Here is a 21674-nt window from a genome sequence, read left to right on the forward strand (position 1 = left end):
AGTACAGATTCAGAAGTAAATTGTAGTAACGGTAGATCTCTTATTTCTCATTGGAGCTACCTATCTTTTGCAACCCTATGTTTTTGTAGACAGACAATTACATCATGGACCTTGTAATCCATGATGTAATTGTCCCACTCTGTCAGCTAGTCATCCAGCTCCCAAAGGCCATCTCAGTAAACCCATTAAAGGAATGGTTGTTGTAGCATCACAGCTGGTCAGAATGTGTAGGTACCATTACTCTAAAAGAGCAAGTTAATGACAATGGATCCATGGCATCATTTAGAAATGGGTATTAGGAATTTCTCTGGGTGTTGGGAATGTCTACCGTGAACCTATTTTGGATCCCACTATATACACAAAGCTTAAATGCCAACCTATTTAATATATTACAAAGGACACAAATGCGATGACAGTCAGTTGCATAGGTCACACAATGGGGTTGCTTATCAAAGCAGGTCAAGCACACTTAGCAGTGTGAATTTTGACTTTGCAAGGCAGCTTTCTCTTAGCTTAGTGAATGAGGTGAAGCTCTACTGACTTCAACTCTCCAATCATTTGAAAACAAAAATCCAATTTTTTTTCCAGCTTTTCTTGCACATGATTTGGTATCCTTTGCAAAATTAATTTTCGCCACATTCGCTAACCTAAGTAAAAATTCCCATGCAAAGTGGGAATTCACTTTTCTAAATGAAGAGTCTATACTCTATGTGCTACTACCTTAGTAAATTAACCCCAGTGTCACAATTCAGTTACCTTGTTAACAAACAAAGAAAAATCTTTAGCTCTGGTTTTGAACTGCATGCGTTTATAAGATACAATAATTATTTCTTGATTAGTCTTTGTTGTAATTTTTATATATATATTGAGTATACGTTCAATGTGATTTGTAAGATGTTTTTAATAAATCTATGTGCCTTAATTCATAGGGTCCTCAAGGAAAGCCTGGTCTACCTGGATTACCTGGATCTGATGGCCCCCCAGTAAGTAAATACAAAAATATTGCTCATTTCTTCCACCTGCAGTGGAACATGATCCAACAGTAGGGAGATTTCCCAATCCCCTGTCTCTAACAAAGTCTTGCTTCGATTTGTTGTTTGCACTAAAAAGGTATTACCCTCAATCCAATTCCATTCCTATTCACAAAAGACATTGATTCCTATCATCTCCTCAAATGTGGAGAACTATTGTGTAAGCTTCACATATACACTAAACTCTGATTGAATGAGGTGGAAAGCATGATGTCATTGCCTGCCTCCACACCTCACACAACAAGAGAATGATTTGCATTTTTGAGAAAACAAATTTGCCTGAATGGCTCCCGTACTGAGCAGACGACTTTTTTGTGTTCACAATGCAGCAGGCCAACCGCTCGCCACATGACCCAAAAGTTAGTGGAGATTACTGACATAATAATGTCTACTACAGTGAGTTTCATCTTCTACAGGGCTCCCGCGGGTATGGTGTATACATAGTTACATTGCTCCAAGCTGGACCAATGTAACAAAGTAAAATATTCATACCCAGAATTTTTCTTGTTGAATTTTGAAAAATTCTACAATATACATTTTGCCTGTTTTGAAGATTTGTAGAACACAATTCTTTGGATAAACATTTTTAGATTTGAATGTGTATTTTATGAAACCTAATTTCCCACTTTCATTTTATGAACGTTGCATTTTGTTTTTAATATCATAAAGTAATCAAATGGCAATAAACAAAAATGCATAGTGATGAATATAACATTAACAATGAGTTTATCGACCTTTTCTGAATCCGCCCTAGTTGCTTTATCTGGTTTATGGGTCAATCACAAACAATCTAAGAACCATTACATTACTATAGCTAGAATTTCTAAATGAGCAATATAATTTTTTTCCATGCAATATTCTGATTTGTCATAAAAAGTCCCCATGGAGAGATAAATGTAGTGTGCACTGAACTGGAGTTACTGCACTTCAGTTAGCTCAATACTAAGCAAGTTAAGAACCTAATTTTAATATTACATTTAATATAAATCTTTAACTGTAATGTTTGCTTCATTCTCTAAAGGTGAACATGGGACATATAAATCTTGAAATAATTTTAAAGTTATACTCCAGTCAGAATAGAAAATAAGCATTACAATGCACATAGGGAACACATTCTAGCTGCTCAAGACTTTTGAACTAGGCAGGTTAGTGCACCAGTCCATCGTACTGCCTTTACATCCTGGTGTTCTGGAAACCCCTTTTGCTTGTCTGTAATACAGCAGAGGTGTTCTTAAATGCACCCACGACAAGCTCCTTAGTGTCTTTTACATATATAAGTACCAATGTATTAAGGGTAACCATTAATGGCATTAAAATCTGACTTGAATGTTTAAAACTGGTTGGAGATACAGCAGACAAGGAGAAAGGAAACTGCACAAAATAGGTTTTGAAAACAGACCTGCCATCATGAGAGTAGCTCTAGGAAATTTGTTTCTGATGGATAACAGAGAATCAGAAAAGGAAAATGTAAAGCTAAAATCCAGCCTTACCTTAAAGCTGGTCAGAGATTAATCATAATTTGGCCATCTCCACTTGAAATAAGTCAATCAAACACTTAACTTAAGTCAAAAGAGACTGTTGGAAAACTTTCATTCATTCAGAGGCTGCAGCCAATCAGCTGCAGTGCTGATTAGTGTATTCTGACAACAGAGGAGTTCCTGATGTCAGAATACAATACCACAGTGGAGAAGATTCTCCCATCCACATTTCTTGTGTGGTTGGGAGAAGTCATTCTTTTTATTTTTTTTCAATCTCCCCTCTGGCTAATTGAAAAAAGAGTGAATCATCTATGGCAAGCTTTAGTTTTGCACAATTATGTAGGCTCCTCTCCTTTGCTATAATTGTCTACAGCACCCTACCATGCCCTTCCCTTCATTCATAATCTTTCTTCATTGCATAGAGATGCAAAGAGACCCAGTGATGTCATCATTGGGTCTAAAATAAGATATGTAATGAAAATGAAAAAGGTTTTATTTATACATTTAATTAACATGTTGATGTGGGGAAAAAATGAACCAGCAAAAAATTTGCAGATTAAACATTAGCTTTAGCTAAACTTTTTTTTAATAGTTTTCTAAGTAGCTATAGCAATTCACTAATTGTTTTTCTACCTGGTGTCAGAAATCACTATTTAACATAATTCATTTTGCTTTGTCTCTCAGGGTCACCCTGGCAAGGAAGGACCTGGAGGTGAAAAGGGAGCTGTGGTAAGTTTCAAAACAGACAGGTACAGCATTGGTATAAGTCAAACTGCACAAAAAGGCTTTCTCACTGATGTATACAATGAGACATTTGGCTTTAACCACTTAAGGACCGGAAGGTTTTACCCCCTTAATGACTAGGCCATTTTTTGCAATACGGCACTGCGTTACCTTAACTGACAATTGCGCAGTCGTGCAACGATGTACCCAAATACAATTGATTTCCCACAAATAGAGCTTTCTTTTGGTTGTATTTGATCACCTCTGCGTTTTTTATTTTTTGCGCCATAAACAAAAAAAGAGTGACAATTCTGAAAAAAAAAAAAAACATTCCCAAAAATGCTATAAAAACATTCCCAAAAAAAAATAAAATAAAAATGTTTCATCATTTTAGGCCAATATGTATTTTGCTACATATTTTTGGTAAAAAAAATCCCAAAGGGGGAATATTGGTTGGTTTGCGCGAAAGATACCCCATCTACAAACTAGGGGAAAGATCTATGTCATTTTATTTATTTATTTATTTTTTATAAATAGTAATGGCGATTTTTAGTGGAACTGCGATTTTTAGTGGGATGCCTAACTGACATTTTTTACACTTTTGGGGGGACCAGTGACATTACTACAGTAATTAGTGCTAAAATATGCACTGTTACTGTACTAATGACACTGGCAGGAAAGGGGTTAAATCCAGTGGTGATCAAAAGGTTAAATGTGTGCCTAGGGGGTTCTTTATAACTGTGTGGGTGATGGGTTCACTGGATGAACACAGAGACCTGTGTTTCTAAATAGGAGGAACACAGGATCCCAGTGTTCATCACTGACACAACAGCGGCCTGCCTTTTTTACATCGGAAGACCGTCATTCTGTCTCCATGGGGAGCGATCGTGGGTGCCCGGCGGACATTGCAGCCATCGGACCCACTGATTGATTTGGTGTGCGAGCGCGCCCAAACTAACTGCTACAAACGATGTACATATATATCGTTTCACGTAACAGAGCTGACCTACGGTAAAACTACGGTGGCTGGTCGACAAGTTGTTAATGTAAAAGCCATATTAAAACCTAATATTGACTGGCTGCTGTAATGTAGCTGATCACTTTCCGTTTTATTATCTCATAGCCTTTCTGGTAGATGCATCAAATGTTTAAAGCTTTTATAAATCTAGCTCCTAATATTTGGTATATTTGACATCAGGTAACATAGGTTCAGCATACACTAAGGCTAAGCTCTCCCTTTAAATAAACTGGCCCATGCAGAAAAGGGGCCATAGTACTTTAAAATACACTGTGCCGTTTGTAAAAATACTGTTTAATGCAAATGCCAAAACTGTAGGCCCATTCTGTCGCCCAATTCTCCCAATGTTTCCTATCCTGCATCCTGGCTCATTTCTCGGGTTATGGACTACAACAAAATGGCTGCTGAACCTTCTTCTTTGATGACACATTTAACACACAACCTCTTTAGTTGTCCTCAAAGGCTCAGGAGGCATTTTTTGTAGTGCATGGTATGAGATACAGGCATGCACAGTTTTTGGAATTAGGAAGCATGCTCACTCCAATGACTGCGAGGTGAGTGCCCAACAACTGCCATGTCATGGAAGTGAGCCAGGAAATGTGAATGTAAACACTGGAAGTGTTTCAGTTAGGCTATATGGGTGGCAAAATGACCTAAAAGTATATAATTTGCATTACAAACAATATTTGTACAAAAAACACTTTGAATTTTAATTTACTGGGGACCCTTGTCTGCAAGGGCCAGTTTACGTAAAAGATGATTTTAGTGTTTAAAATTTCTAATCTTCTTTGCACCTGCAGATTGCATATTAACATTCTAATTGAAAGTTACCAGTGTTGAGAACAGGTTAAAGCTTGATTCCAGCCACGTGTTTTTAGGTTTGGCTGGAGTTCAGAAGGATTATAACCTCTGTCAATTTTCACTATCTGTGTCACTGTTGGGAAGAATTTTACCAGTTTTGTTCCTGTTCTGGAGTAATACAGGGAGTGAACAGACCTCCCCAACAGGAACACATACAGCAATACCAACCTGGAAGAAGTTTTAACATTTCCCTTTCTCCTAAATGTATGTCTTGATATTGTGGGTGCTCCCATTAGAGAGAATCTGCTCACTCCCTGTCTGCTTTGGTGGCCACACAGGGAATGAGAAAAAAATCTCTCCAATAGTTACAGAAACAGCAATAAAACACAACAGAGTTTCAAACTCTTCCCAACTCTGTCCAAAGCTAAACAAACTGTTTGGGCTGATGTTGTTCATTACAATTTCTACTTTATTGCAGTTGGTTTGGCTTATGCTATCCTCAGATAAGAATGAAGCCATAGGGAGCAACATACGGTGATAACTCAGTCATAGTTATCACAGGAAACATTGAATATAGTGGCAAGTCCCATTGGCCACAAATAGAAAAATGTCTTGGTGTGAGTAACTAGAATATGAGCACCCCTCTAACCTTGATACTCTTCCCGATTTGACCAACAGGTCTACATCCACATAGTATAGACTTTATTACCTTTCCCCTCCTCATGCCCTTCCAATGAATTTAAGTACTCATTACATAATTGCCACAAGTGATTCTACAATTAATGATATTGTATGTGTTTGTTTTTTTATCTGAGCCATTTACAGTCAGCCTCAAGCTGACTGTAAATGGGCAAAGGTTTTGCCAACATCAGCAGGTGGTGATTCATTGGATTGTGTTCTTATTGTTTGCTGATCTACTGGAATACATCATGATCTCCTCTGCATCACTAACAGAAAACCTATACATTCAAAAGAAACTTCTCACCTTCTCTTTTGTATAATTCTGATAACCTGCACAGAGATTTTCTTTGTGGAATATTTATTATGCAAGTACCTGACAGAATCAGACACATTTCTTATACAAATAAGGCCATGTCTCATTCAACAAAGCCCATAGGGCCAGTGAAAATAGCATACAGTTGTGCTCAAAAGTGCTCAGAAGTTTGCATAGCTTGGCAGAAATCATGACATTTTGGCATTGATATTGTAAATATGGCTGATCCTACCAAAAAAACTTTATTTTACTTAAAGATAGTGACCATATGAAGCCATTTAATATCACATAGTTGTTTGGCTCCTTGTTAAATCATAATGATAACAGAAATCACCCAAATGGCCCTGGAATGTTTGGTACAGACACACAAGGTGACACACAGGTTAAAATGGTAATTAAAGGTTAATTTCCAACATCTGTGGTTTTTAAATTGCAATTAGTGTCTGTGTATAAATAGTCAATGAGTTTTTTAGCTCTCATGTGAATGCATTGAGCAGGCTAGATATGGAGCCATAAGGAGAACCTGCGTACCAAGGTAATGGAACTTTATAAAGATGGAAAAGGATTTAAAAAGATATCCAAAGCCTTGAATATAGCAGTCAGTACTTATCAATCAGTTATTAAGAAGTGGAAAATTCAGGAATCTATTGATACCAAGCAAAGGTCAGATAAACCAAGAAAGATTGCAGCCACAACTGCAAGAAGAATTGTTCGGGATACAAAGAAAAACCCACAGGTAACCTCAGGAGAAATTTAGGCTGCTCTGAAAAATGACAACGCGGTTGTTTCAAGGAGCACAATATGACAACACTTGAGCAAAAATGAGCTACATGGTTGAATTGCCAGAAAGAAGCCTTTACTCCAGATTACAGTGTGGCAGAAGCAGTGAGGCGTGTCAAGGTCATATTGTAACCAGGCTTTTTCGTGGTATTGGCGCAGTATATACTTTTTGCCTAAAACACATAAAAATGTAGACCAACCCCCAAGACGCCTGATTGTAAATGGAATAGATTCTGTTACTGCTAGGTTGGGTCAGCACATTGAATAATTTCTCCAACCTTTATTTATTAAAATAGATGCTTGTCTTAAAGATACCAAACATATTATCCAAATTCTAGAAACATTAAGCAGGACCCCTTCTAGCATTCTGGTAACGGCTGATGTTGGGTCGTTACAATTAGCGGCCACAAAGATGCTTTGGCGTCAGTCAAATGGGTATTGACAGATTCTGAATTGTCTAGGAAACACAGGACATTTCTATTGAATAGTCTAAATTTTTGTCTATTGAAAAATCCCTTTTGGTACGATCATCAGTACTTCCTGCAGACCAGGGGAGTGGCTATGGGCGCCCCCTTTGCCCCCAGTGTGGCCAATCTTTTCATAGCCCACTGGGAGGAGGAAGCGGTGTTTAAAGATCAACCGCCGCAGCTGGTAGATTGTGTCTGTGGTGAACAGGCTGGAATCACTCTTTAGACTCGGTTCACATTTGTGCAATGCGGGAACGCTGCGAATATGCAGCGTGATCCCGCATCACATCCGCACATCTGGCAGTTCACACTGCCATATGCGATACGCATGGGGTGTCAATTAAATGTTAACGGCACCATCAGTTTGATCGCATATCTCAGTGCGATCTGCAAGTACGTACAGAATCTGATCGCACAAGTGTGAACCACTGTGCGATCCGATTCTGAGTTGGCTCAAAAAATGCCTCATGTGCGTGTTTGCTGCGGATGCACTGCGAATTCAGCCATACAAAGTGTATAGATGAACTAGCATCCGCACAGGAGATCGTATGTAATGAAGGAGCAGTGCGCTCCGAATTACATGCGATCAGCGCATCCGCAATAATGTGAACCGGCACTTACACTTACACATCCTTCTTAACCTTGGGAGTCATCCTGATCATTCCTGGATTTTTGTTCTATGGGCATTATTTTCCTTTCATTTAATTGGTTTTATTTGCGCTGCACTGATCTGTTATATATGTCTACGAAGGGTTTGTGTTTTTGACCTTGTAGTGTTAAGCAGGCAAATCCTATTTAATACTTGTTTTATTGCTGCATATATCTGCGCTGAATATTGTCTGTTAGTGGTATTGGTGCAGTAAAGCCTTCTTTCTGGCATCTCCACCATGCAGGTAATTTTTGTTCAAGTATCATCATATTGTACTCCTTGAAACAACCGCACTGTCTTTTTCTGGAGCAGCCTGTATTTCTCCTGAGGTTATGCAAACTTTTGAGCACAACTGTATATATGACTGGTAGCCTCAGGGTGAGTGAAGTTTCCCTTAGTTTTGTGAATGTGGTAAAGCTCTGCTGACTGCCATCAGCCATCATGTGCAAACAAAAAATATTTTTTTATTTGTCTTTATTTTGACTGAGTATTTAATGCAAAGTGAATTTTCACACCATTCACTAAGCTTAGGGAATAATTCCTTTACAAAGTGAACATTCTTTTGCAAATTTAACAGCTTATTTGCCTTTAGTATATCAACCCCAAAGTCTAATGCTAAAATTTGAAAATGTGTAAAACTCTCTGCCCACTTATGAGTACCATATGAATCAATACTTATATACATTTGGAGTCTTTGTAATCAGTACACGTAGGTGGAAATAGGTTGGAGAAAATATTTGAAATAGCACTAATTATTACAAAAAGGGTATGCATTAAATATGCTAAAATTGATAAAAGCATAATATGTTCATGTTGTTTATTTGTTTGTTCAGAAAAAAATAAATAAAGCAGAGTACCTACTGTAAAAAATCTATAAAATTAAAGCCTCACATGTTCTTAAAAAGGACTGTGAAAATAATTTTCCAACATGAAGTTGTTTTAAATTGCTGTCAGAGGTCTGCAAAAATGTAAAACTTAATGCGGTAATCATTGTGTTATTCCATGTATTTTGATTTACACATATATAATTCTTTACCTAACTATAGGGAGTCCATTTATTAAGCTGTCTCTAAAACTACATGTCTAACTCTATTATATTAACAATTATTTTTCTTCCAGGGTCCCACTGGTCCACAAGGTCCTATTGGTTATCCTGGACCTCGTGGTGTCAAGGTAAGTCAGTTAAATATTGATGTAGTTTCAGAATTTTTTGCAGTTGCTTAAATACACATTATACATTATACATTAACAATATATCTTCTGCCTAAATACAAAAAATGTACATTCGCACTCATTCTCTGCCCTGCATGTTATGCAGTATAAAATCCAGAATTATGTATAAACATCACCTAACTATATTTCTCCAGCATAACTCTCTGGCCACAACAAGCTGTATATGCATATATAATCAACACAAAACTAGGGAGCATAATCATGTAGAGAGGATAGTGATTTAAAACTTCTCAAATGCCATGGTCTGACTATTTAACTTATCTTAGGCCACAAATCAAAACATATGTTATATTGCAGTGTACTATTTAAAGTGAACCTGTATCCAAACCATGTGTATTAAGTATTTATATAGTCTGAACAAATAATATAATCACTTTAAATCAAGCCCTTATTTACCACGGTAGATATAGGCATTGTAGAAAAATGATTCTTAAAAATTCACATTATAGGAATTGAAATCGAAGCTCCTTCCCCTAATTTTCATGGAAGGCAGAATCATGCCAGCTTGCTAATGTAACCAAACAGCAGGTGCAGTAAGTTATTAGAAACATACTGCAACAAGACTTCAGGGTTATAATTTGATATAATACTGTATATGCAGCTAGAGAAGTCCGTAAAGGGGTTTTGAAACTATTTTACTGCTTATTTAAAACATGTAAATACTGTAATGTCCTTAGCCTGGGCATGGGTGCACTTTAAGGTTCCTCCCATAATTTCCATTTTTTGTTAAATTGGCTCCATAGGTTTCATTGGGCAGTCTTCCCACATTTGCAGCTAGGAAAGTTAATCACCAGAGGAACATAACCACCAAGATATATATATATATATATATATATATATATATATATATAGAGAGAGAGAGAGAGAGAGAGAGAGAGAGAGAGGGAGAGAGAGAGAGCAAGGATTCAGGTCTAGTTTTGAAGTCCTGTTTTCTGCTTCTCTGTCCAAAACTATATAAAACAAAAATGAGACTCCAGCATGTTGCTAAATAGCCATTATTTCTAAAGTGGATCAGTACAGATTGTACCTGTGTAGTGTGAGCAGCTTCCTCCTTTTCTCTCTCTCTTTTTTTTCCAATGTCAACATGCTTCCAATGTTAAAAAAAATACCTCAGTAAATATGCAGAGCAAATTTGTATTGCATTGTGTGTCTCAAACTATTGATGTAGTTCTACAAACTATATTTATTAAACAAATCAATCAACAACATGGCTTCTCACTTGATTGCTTTTTAACTAACCAACGGAGGTTTAATATCTTTTCTTTCCTATCATATAGGGTGCTGATGGTGTAAGAGGTTTGAAAGGAGGCAAAGGAGAAAAGGTAAATATGAAGTCTACTTCCTGATTATTAATTTTTTGGGCCAGCCTTTTTTAGGGAAGAGAGCCTTTATCTTATAGGTGTGAACTAGTGTAATTGTTCTTTATTCAAATCCATTAACATGAACAAAAGCTTGTAATGGAGCTCACCATAAACAGAATTTCTAGTGTGAGAACAGCTAGAAAGGCAGTTATGCGCTTGGTTGCTTGCCATATAGAAAAATGTTGATTTAAATTATTGGAAGTACGCTGCTCCTGTAAGAATTCTGAGAAATAGGCTTTCATTTTAAACCTGTATGTATGAAGAAAGTAAAAACTAAAGCTAGTTTTATTGGTGTTTTATTTCTATAAATATGGAATAACCTGCTGTAAAAAAAACTAAAGCAAAGAAAACGGGTGTAAAACCAGAGCTGTTACCTGTAGTATCCAATTGTAGTAAATGGACTAGTTGACGGTTTGTGGAATCAGTAGTAGCTATGCTGAGATCCAAACTTGCTTCTTCGCTCAGCTGTTCCACTTGTCAAGTATAAATGAACGAGCTACATGCTGATGCCATCCCGGATGTAAAAGCAGCTTTAATATAAGCTTTTTATATAAGTATAATCATATATTCTCGCCTACCCACCTCCTACTTCAATGGGTCCCACCACACAAAGGACTTAATCATGGAAATCATAAATTCAGTGATGTCATTAGTGTGTGGCCTGTTCATTTCTACTTGACAAGTGCAACTGTATTAATTACTTTCTAAAACATATGGGTTGCTATGGCCAACTCCTCTGTTTTTGGCACTTTGCTCTGTGCTCCATGCAGGGCAAGCAGGGATGTCTTTTACCAGCACAGGGATGCACAGATGCTGCGTGCATCTCCACCTTGGCATTACATTTTAGTCTTTTGGGGCAAACAGCTGCATGGACACAGCCACTGTGTCCCTAGATGACTTCCGCATGCACCCACATGTCATATAAAGGACACAGTGGCTGTGTCAATGCAGCTGCATTTCCCAATAGACTAAAATGGGATGCTGGCATGGAGATGCACGCAGCACCTGTGCATTCCTGTGCCATTAGAAGATGGTCCTGCATGTGGCAGGGAGCTAATAACTCCATGTAAAAAGGACCTTACCCAGCTCTACTCTATTCCTGGATCCCCTTTAAAGTGAAACTATGTATTATTTTACACTTTTTATTTAGATGCGCTTAAACCGTTTTTCCTAAACAAACTGTTAAGTTGAATATAGTTATTATTATATCTTAAGCAATTTCAGAACCCATCAGCAGATATCAGTCAAAAATGAAGGCTGCTGTGTGTAGCATGTGATGCCCATCTGTGAGTTTTCTGTATATCATTGCAGAGAACAATCTGTGATAGGAGGAATGTCCTGTCACGTGACATTGACAAGTCACTAACTGAGCACTTTTTCTCCTGGCTTCTTTTCTCTTTAATTATTTGATGAATGGGGCTTTGTTTGCTTTGGAGTCCCTAAGAAAGCAAAGCACTAAGCATGTTTGTAAAACATTAAGTGATTGTAAACGACCACCTTGTAAAAAAACCCATTCAGTTTAAAATAGAAATGAAAGGCAAAAATTTTTTGCATAGATATAAAAAAGGGAAAAACTGTATTTATAATGTATTTGTTGTAAGTGATCACATTCCCTCTGTCCTCAGCTGCATACGAGCTGGGGGGAGGAGAAGCAGCAGCACCTGGAACTTCTCAGTAAATGGCTGTGCAGCGGGGAGTGTCAAGACAAGTCTGATTATTGGAGGAGAGCACACTAACATGGCTAGAGAACTGACCATGGTGTTCTCCAGCTTAGTGTGGTTAGTTTTTATTAGTAAAGCAGAGGGACTGACAGGAACACCAGATATTTCACACAAAGAAAGCATACAAACTGACCAGGATACTTTCTCATACAAGTACATAATGCAGAAGGCACATATCAGGAATATGAAGTTTTGGGGTAACAAATGCTTTAATGCTATGCTTTAGAAATCTTCTGGGTTTTATTTAGTATTAAAGCAGCAGTAGGGCTTTGGTAAGACTATGTTTATATCTATCTTTATAGAATCTATACTTCATCTTTATGGATTGACCTCTCAGTTTTGTTATAAGAAAAGAAAGAGTGTTGACATCTCTTTAGCACTCTTTCACAAATTCAGCTCTTTGGGGGTACTATGTACATCCAAAGAGTGAACCTTTAATTATAAGCATGCAGTAGCAGCCATCAGCCTGTGTGTGTTTTCCACACCTGGCTCCTGGCTTTAAAGTGAAAGTGATGCAGCACCTCACGCTGGCAGCCTCCCCGCCGTGGTTCCTGGGCTGTCCCACGGTTATTGGTGATTAGGGCCACAGCCGGCGGCTGGGGAAGAGAGATTTCAGTGAGACCAAGGCAAATCCAAGCCTCGATCTCACATGCAAACAGTGAGACTGGAAGTGATACCCCTTTCCTGGCCAGCACAGCCAGGGGACGCATCTAAGCCAATCTGTGCTTGGTTAGATGGAATGAAGGGCAGGGGAGACATTGGAGTCTATCAGACCCCTAATGTCTCCATAAAAAGTACCTGTCACCTGCCCAATGCTATTACATAGGGCTTTAATAACCCCCTGTGATAGCAACCAAGTAAAAATAAATATCAAAATAAAATAAAAATGTATAGAAAAAAAAAATAAATTATAATAAAATATATAATATATTAAAATAAAAAAAAATTGCCTCCTGTAGCCCCGCACACCTGCGCAAAAGCAAACTCAAGCCCAGACATGTAAACTGCATTTGCACAATACGCGTGACATCTCGCCGCGAATGTCAGAGTGATAACAATAATTCTAGCACAAGAGCTCCTAGTTAACTCTAAACTGATGAGGCTTTTAAAGTATCAGCTATGGTGATTTTTGGGCACCATAGTTTTTGGCGATATTGCGAACGCACGCACTTTTACAACATGGAGCATTTGGTATCTAATTACTTAATGCAACCTCAACTTTTCTATTTTAGGCAAAAGTGGGTATTGTATGGTATGGTTTTGCACTAAAACTCATTTTATTATATTTTTTTCTGAAAATTTGCATGTATTTAACAGTTGTGCAAATATCATGCGAAAAAAACATTTTCAACTATCACTTTTTTATTCTACAGGGCCTCTTCTTTCATAAAATAAATAATGTTCTCGGGGTTTAAGTAATTTTATTGCCAAAAATTAAGATTTTTCATATATGTGAAAAATAAAAACAATTGCTTTGGAGCCGACCTGGTTAAAAAATATCTTGCCAAAAATAAAACTTGCTGGATAAGAGTCTGATCTGGTTGCCTGTCCAGCATTAGATGGTCTCTACCAATTTTTAGCAGGACCAGCCAAGTTTAATTCACAAAAGCAAATGGAACTCAGAGCAATCTAAATGTAAGGTACAGCACCATAAACCTTACCGGTAACGCTGTTTCCAAATTCTCTCAAATTGCATGCATTCATTATTCTTATCTCTTTATCCACTATTAAATGAAAACCAAATCTATTGAACACAGAGTTCAGGCTAAAAGAAAAAGATTTATGTTGTATTATCATCAGCACTCTTAAGTTTATTCCTATATTGTTTGAAGAGTTCCACTGACTGCTGATTACAGAGATGTGAGGAATTTTGGGCTCTTTACACTCCACGTCTATAATTCAAGACAAACTGCAGAGCTCTCCTTTGTTAGCTAAGCTAATAACACTTAATCCTGAGATGTGCTCTGAGATGTGCTCTGTGCAGCTGGCAGGTGTTCTGTGTACTATAGTACTGATCCATCTACAAGTGGTCATTAGATGTGAGCAAACACACTATAATCCTGCCACTGCTTCCTCTCTTTATTAGTGTTATAGCTGTCCTAGGTAGCACAACCAAGGACTTCTTCTTTCAGCTGTATTATTACCGGTGACATCCAATTATAAGCAAAGGTTTGTTTGGTGCACTTCATCAAATATCTTTCGTGTATGTCTTTTTTTCTTTATAAGTTGTTAGGGACCACCTTTCACAAGTGTACCGCAGGCTTCCATCATATGCCATACACATGCCAGTTTTTGTAGAACATTTTATCTGCCCCTCAGTAGGAAGAAAACATTTGAATGCACACTTTTGAATGCATCAGAACTATAGACATAATGCAGAGAAACGGAGAATCTATATATTTTTTAGCTATTTTAGGATAACTTGGCACAACCCCATTAAATATTAATTTCAATAGTAATACGATTAGTTTAAGCATCTTTAGTGAAGATTGTGCTTTGTTAGGGATTAATAGTAATCAGTAATGATTGCAAGGATTTTCTAGTAGGTACAAAGTTTCACTCCAATTATGCCAAAATATTGTACTGAGCCTGGAATTAAAAAAATATGGAAGCAACCGGCGCTCAGCTACAAACATGGTCAGATATGAAATGTATCTAACTATAGAGTGTCTAAGGCAACACCTAAGTTTTAAAATGCAAGAACGAGAAATATGGCTGGTGGTGACTATATTTAGGTGTGTATGTGGTTATTACTGCCTTCTCTTAGTGACCATAACTGAGTGTGTTGCTTGTGCACAGTCACAGCTTCTGAAGCAATTTATGTTTAGATTAATTTACCAGTGCTTTAGCTGCTTGAGGGTTAATTTGAGGTACTGCATCTACTCTATGTATGGCAAATATAAGAAATAACTTATATTCTAAACAGCATGAATTATAGGCACTTTAAATGGCAATCTCTTGGGGAAAATGGGACATATGATCATGCAGGACATGCTTTCATTACACAGGCCAACACACATTTTGGTGCCTCGAACGTTAGACCTGTTCCTAAGTATATCTGGCCTTCTGATTCCAAAAATGGCACCATTTTTCCCTATCAGCTTTAGTTCTTCACTTGCCAAAAATAAGGACATAAATATAGCAAAATATGTTAGGATAATTCAGGCAGCACCGTTACGAGGAAGTCATAACATCTATGGTGCTCCATCTGCAAAAATTAAACTATATGAGTGGGAAAATAAACCCACCTCCTATATGATCAAAACTATAATACAGTTAATAACTTAAACTTTAGAATCCAACGTTTCTGATGTAAAATTACAGTTGGCAGGATGTAAACACTCTCACTATATCTGCTAGACAGAAAAACAGCAAGATCTTTTCAAAAACTTGACTACAAATGATATACATTTGACTATATCTAAGAAACTATAGCTGATGCAGCCTAGCCAATGCGATTTAATGAATCAGAGCCTCAAATAACCAAAGAACGTGTCTAAAAACAAAGGCACCAAAAAACTGGACTGTACAGCTGGTAATAAAGTGTTTGCTGAGCACTGCAGGTTAAGGTAAGTTCTTGCATATGCAGATCGATGCATGGTGATGTACATGTTGATCCTATAACTTGTGTTCATTTACTTTTTGGTAGAGCTCAGTTGTCAGAGTTTTGAGATAATAATTGTAATTTACTCATATTTCAGGGTGAAGATGGATTCCCAGGATTTAAGGGTGATATGGGATTAAAGGGAGACAGGGTGAGTATAATTTTGCAGTAAAGTGTAGGCTAACGCAAAAAAATAAAAAAAAAAAACTTTGCAGTATATACATTTCTGAAACACCTGCACATTTCCTCACATTTTATTCCATCAAAGATGCTGCAAGAACAGAAAAGTTCATGTTGATGAGCCGAGCTGATAAAACACATTTCTCTCAGCTAAGACCAGCCATACATGGTTCCAATCAGCCAATATTGGAACCCTCAATGGTCAGGCTGAATGTACCAAGTTGATTGATCGATCAACTTGGGTACAACCAGCATTCCGGATTCTCTTGGGATTATCACTAGTGGCTGCTATAGTCACTAGCTATCATCACTATCTCGGTAGGACAGATCCACATCTACACTGACTCGTGGATGCAGGAAAGAAATCCTCTCTGTGTATGGCAGGCCTAGGTGTTAGCCCTGCCTAGTTTTTTTTCCTAAGCTATCTAATTAATTCCACTGCCTTATCTCCAAAGCATGGGCAGTAATTGATTTGTAATCCCAAGAAACAACTGGGAGAGCTAAAGAGACTTTTTTGGGATAACATAGGAAGTGTGCAGAGAACACTGGACATCTCTGAATTTCTCATGAGATAAAGAGTTTTTCTACACTTATAGAACAGATGTAACAAAATGCTTTAAATGGTATATTTAACAGACCAAATGTATCAAATAATTGTTAGGATGTACACAGGGCTTTTTTCCTCCAAGAATAGGTGCAGGTACTCCCTGCTTCCAAGTCAAACCTTAACTCTGTCCCTGACCTACCTCCAAGCACTGTTCCTTAGTTGCACCCCTCTCACTACCACCCTTTGTAGAGAATACAGAACAAAGTATAATTTTGTGGTGCTAATTTGTTAATAACAAGAAAAGCAGTAAAATATATCCCTTGCAGCCAGTAACAATAGACCCCCCACCCGAAACAATAGACCCCCCCACCCCACAATTAAACCCAGTAACAATAGACTACAGCAAACAACTAACTCCCCAGCAGAATTCAGTCCCCAGGGCTTTTTTTCAGCAGGAACGTGGGGGAACACAGTTCCGGCACCTCCAGTACTGAATGTACTGTATGTAATGGCAAGGGGTGTTTGGGTGTACTGGGGTGTTTGATCCTGTCTTCTCTGATCCTCCTCCTTCTTCCACAGTCCCCAATCCATTTCCTGATATCACAGAGCATTGAAGGTGCTCTGCACATGCTATGGTTGGTGTGTATTGCTAGCAGGGTTTTTTTTTCAGCAGGAATGCAGTTCCAGCACATCCAGTACTGAATGAACTTTATGTAATGGCAAGGGGTGCAGGGGTGTACTGGAGGGTTATTTATTGCTGGCTGCTGGGGGATCTATTGTTTCTGGGGAGGTCTATTGTTGCTGGTTTGCTGGGGGTCAATTGTTGCTGAAAAGGATCTGCTTTTGAGGGAGGGGTCTATTGATGCTGGCTGCTGGGAGATCTGTTGTTGCTTCTAAAGGTCGTTTTTTGCTGGGGTGGCAATTTCTTGCAGGGGTCCATTGTTGCTGGGGTAGATCTATTGTTGTAGGGGGGGGGTCTATTGCTGCTGGCTACATGGGATCTATTTTACTGCTTTTGTTGCAACAATCATTACATACAATATACTTAGCACCGCAAAATTAAACTTGGCTCTGTATTCTCTAAAAGGGATGGTACTAAGGGGCGTGGGGGGGGGGGGGTTGGAATCAAGAAATGGTGGTCAGAGATAGGTAGGGGACGGAGACAAGAATTGACTCACAAAGGGGGAGTTCCTGCACCTATTCACTAAGAAAAAAAGCCCCGTCAGACCCCATCAACAACAACTGATCACCCAGCAGCCAGCAACAACAGACCCCTCCCTCTACTCTAGAGTATATATATATATAAAGTAATATATTATAGTCCAATCTAATGATTAGTCATCTGTTTTTGACCATCACTGGTGTGTGTTTACCAAAATAGCTAAAAAAATGCATACAAAATATGTCCCCTATAGACATCGGCATAAGTAGCTATATTGCTGGCAGAAAACATGGTCAAAAGATGCATTAAAGGATGGAAAACAATTGACTTTATTTAAATAGTAACAAAGTACATAAAAGCGTGATAAGAAATACACAATTTCTGAACTGTGCCACATGTACCAATCAACATACAATGGAAGGCAAGACTGACTACATAAATTACAAAAAATGAAAAGGGTAGATTGCTCTCAGCAACATCAGACCCTACCAACAACATATCTCCCAGCAGCCAGCAACAACAGACCCCTCCTTTAAAAGTATATCACTCTCCGCAACAATTGACCCCCCAGCAACATCAGACTCCATCAGCAACGGTAGACCTCCCCTGCAACAATAGATCCAAAACAGCAACAATAGATCCCCCAGCAGCCAGTATCAATAGACTTTCCAGCACCCCTTGCCGTTGCATACATTCAGTGATGGAGGTGGCGGAACTGCGTTCCTCCACGTTCCTGCTGAAAAAAAGCACTGTATTTACATACACTTTATTAACTTCCCTGGCGGTATCCCCGAATGTGACTCGGGGTGGATTTTTTAGGCTAGGATCGGTATCCCCGAGTCAAGCTCGGGGTAGATGTGCAGAGCGCGCAGCGCTGTCTCTTACCTTACCTTACGGTATGATGACTTCCTAGTTCCGTTCCCTGCAGCAGCAATGCTGCATGGGAGCGGAACTGGGAGGGAAATTCAAACGTTGCACCAAACACAAACACATAACACATTTATATTATATATATATACATATATACCTATATACATATATATATATATATATATATATATATATATATATATATATATATATGTATATATATATATATATATATATATATATATATATATATATATATACACACACCACACACATATATATATATATACCTATATACATATATATATATATATATATATATATATATATATATATACACACACACACACACACACATATATATATATATATATATATATATATATATACACACCACACACACATATATATATATATATATATATATATATATACACCACACACACATATATATATATATATGAAATATATAACGCATGAATTATAATCTAATCTATAATATAATTTTATTATATATATTATATATTATATAATAAAATTATATTATTGATTAGATTATAATTCATGCGTTTGTGTTTCAAATTTATCACATCTGGGATGTCTACTAGAGTCTTGTTTTGGTCAGGTTTAAGTCAGTAATTACTAAGAATTGTAGGCCTATAATACATAACGCCAAATTTCCATGAAAAAAATTGCACCGCTTTTGGTACATAATTCCTGACATAATCATACCGCCAGGGAGGTTAAACATTGAGCCAATTTAAGATGTGTTAGAACAATGCACTGCATTGCATTGTATATGTACATAGCCATTCATTTTGAAAAAGCAAAAAACAACCTGCACTATAGCTCATTACAATGCACAGATGTTTATGGACTGTGCATTGTGGTACACTGCTAAAATACAGCAGGTGTGTTTTTACATGTATTGAGGCTCATTAGTTACCTATTCCAAGTGAATAGAGGGACCTAATGTGCTTCAATGCACAAAACAATTGTCCATTATAGTATACGGACAGGTGTGAATTTTCCTAGGTGTTCATTATTTAGTGGCTAGATTTTGTATTTTGGTTTCTTTATAAAGCTAGTGTGAAACAGATTATGTATGTCCACATATTACAACTGTTTGAAATACAAAAAAACAAAATAAGAAACAGAAAGTAAACCTGATTGGTTATTAGAAACATTTTAACTTGCTGTAGATTTTAATGCACAAATGAGAATGAATAGCATTGTGACTGAGTCAGTGCTGAAATCACATTGCTTTTTTTGTATACTGTGGCCCTTCCTGATACTCAAATTGCATACAATGTATACAACTTTCTGTGAACGGCTCAGAAAACAGCAAATTGCAGTTTAGTGTAGTTTAAACACATTTCTCATTCATTTCTAAGTCGAGCATTTCCATCACATTTGCATTACAGTGGCAATCCAATTAAGAACCTATTTTACATAGTTTTCCAGTGCAGCAAGTGTTTAAAAAGATATTAATTCGAACTGTGGTTAAATCAACCCATATTCAAACTATGACTATCTCTATAACATTTTACAGACCTAATACTTTTGTGAATTGTTTTCTACAATGAGCTCATGCCAAATTCAACTTCCATTTAAAAAGCCTTCTTGCAAGAAAAAAAAAAAAACGTAACACCTAAACCTTTCCCTGCTACAAAAATCACTCCTGATTGTATTGTTAGGCTCAGCATTGAACATGGTTTGTACTAAAACCTCCCAAAACGTTATATTAAACAAAAAAATAAAGTTTGTATAATAATGTATTGTTGTAAAAGTATAATAAATGTATCGTTGCATTATTGTGTGCGCTCTTTACTAAAATGCTCCAAATGGTAATCTGGTAGGTTGGTCATATATGTCAGAAGAGCTGCAGGATCTGGGTGTACGCTGTGCACTTCTCAGACAGTACATGGGTAGACTTTTTAATTAGAAAAATGTGATTTTGGAATGTTCGCTCAAATTTCTAATCGTTTTTGGGTCATTTCTGACTGTATTGATGAAAAAAAAATCAAAAGAGCATGATGCAAAATTGCAATAAGCTCCAGAACAGTCATTTTTTCAAGCATCTTTGTACACAAATTACATTGTTATTTTTTGCAAGTGATAACATTACAAACAGAAAAATCAACATTAACACAAAAAAGTAAAAATTGAAATCTAAACTAAAACAACCATTCCCAATAATTCTGATGGCATGAATATATTAGAAAAATCAGAGTAGTTAAAATAAAATGAATTATCCTAAAATATAGGCAGATGTTAAAATAATAATCAATCTTTATAAGATCTTAATAGTAACCAAAGTAGTTTGGTTGGCTAAGATTTAGGCTTGTATATTAGGCAAAATTTTTATCCTGGTCTTTCATTGTTTGCTACTGAAGACGTTTTATAAAATGTCCATTGGTTTGATGAAAAGCTGTAGTTAACTTACTTTTGAACATGTATTGTGGCATACTGTATATTATTGACAATGTTTTACTTTACCTGCCTATTATAGGGAGAATTTGGTCCATTAGGTCCGAGAGGAGAAGATGGTCCTGAAGGTCCAAAGGGAAGATCTGGTCCAAATGGAGATATTGGCCCAGGTGGTCCAGCTGGTGAAAAGGTAAGTAGTTGTTAGAACAACTCGCATACTTAAGCTCATATCTGTCTACTAGTAAATATATAGCACTATCGAGCCCCCATTTGCGCTAACAAAATAAACAATTGTCACTTATCTGTTGGCGAACCAAACCAAATAATGAAATTTTCTCTAAAATGCCCATTCCTCTGCCACCTGGGATCCCTAAAAATATATTTTTTGCATGTCCAATGAATATCTTTCCTAACAGCTCGGGAGACCATAAATGTACTGATTGCCACCAGTTTGGGTTTTTGGGCTACAAGATGATCACCTAGAGTAAATGTACCCTTAATCCTAATAGAACAAAAGACTAAACATATCTGTTCTGTGCCTCAATTTTGGCAATTTAAGCGTGTACTTTAAAGGGTAACGCCAGTCAAAAATGAACATTTTCCTATTAATAGTATGTTAAATATC

General features: G+C 37.2%; 1 protein-coding gene across 1 annotated transcript in view; it reads left to right on the forward strand.

Moving 5' to 3' along the window:
- COL11A1 (collagen type XI alpha 1 chain) overlaps positions 1 to 21674 on the forward strand; it is a 289607-nt gene that overhangs the window by 181917 nt on the left and 86016 nt on the right. Inside the window, exons 25-30 of the mRNA XM_082266549.1 lie at positions 930 to 983; positions 3194 to 3238; positions 9061 to 9114; positions 10452 to 10496; positions 15958 to 16011; positions 21132 to 21239. Of these exons, the coding sequence (XP_082122675.1) occupies positions 930 to 983; positions 3194 to 3238; positions 9061 to 9114; positions 10452 to 10496; positions 15958 to 16011; positions 21132 to 21239 (360 nt within the window). The remainder of the gene's footprint in view (positions 1 to 929; positions 984 to 3193; positions 3239 to 9060; positions 9115 to 10451; positions 10497 to 15957; positions 16012 to 21131; positions 21240 to 21674) is intronic.

The sequence above is a fragment of the Pelophylax lessonae genome (assembly GCF_965119305.1).
Source record: "Pelophylax lessonae genome assembly, chromosome: 8".
NCBI lineage: Eukaryota > Metazoa > Chordata > Amphibia > Anura > Ranidae > Pelophylax > Pelophylax lessonae.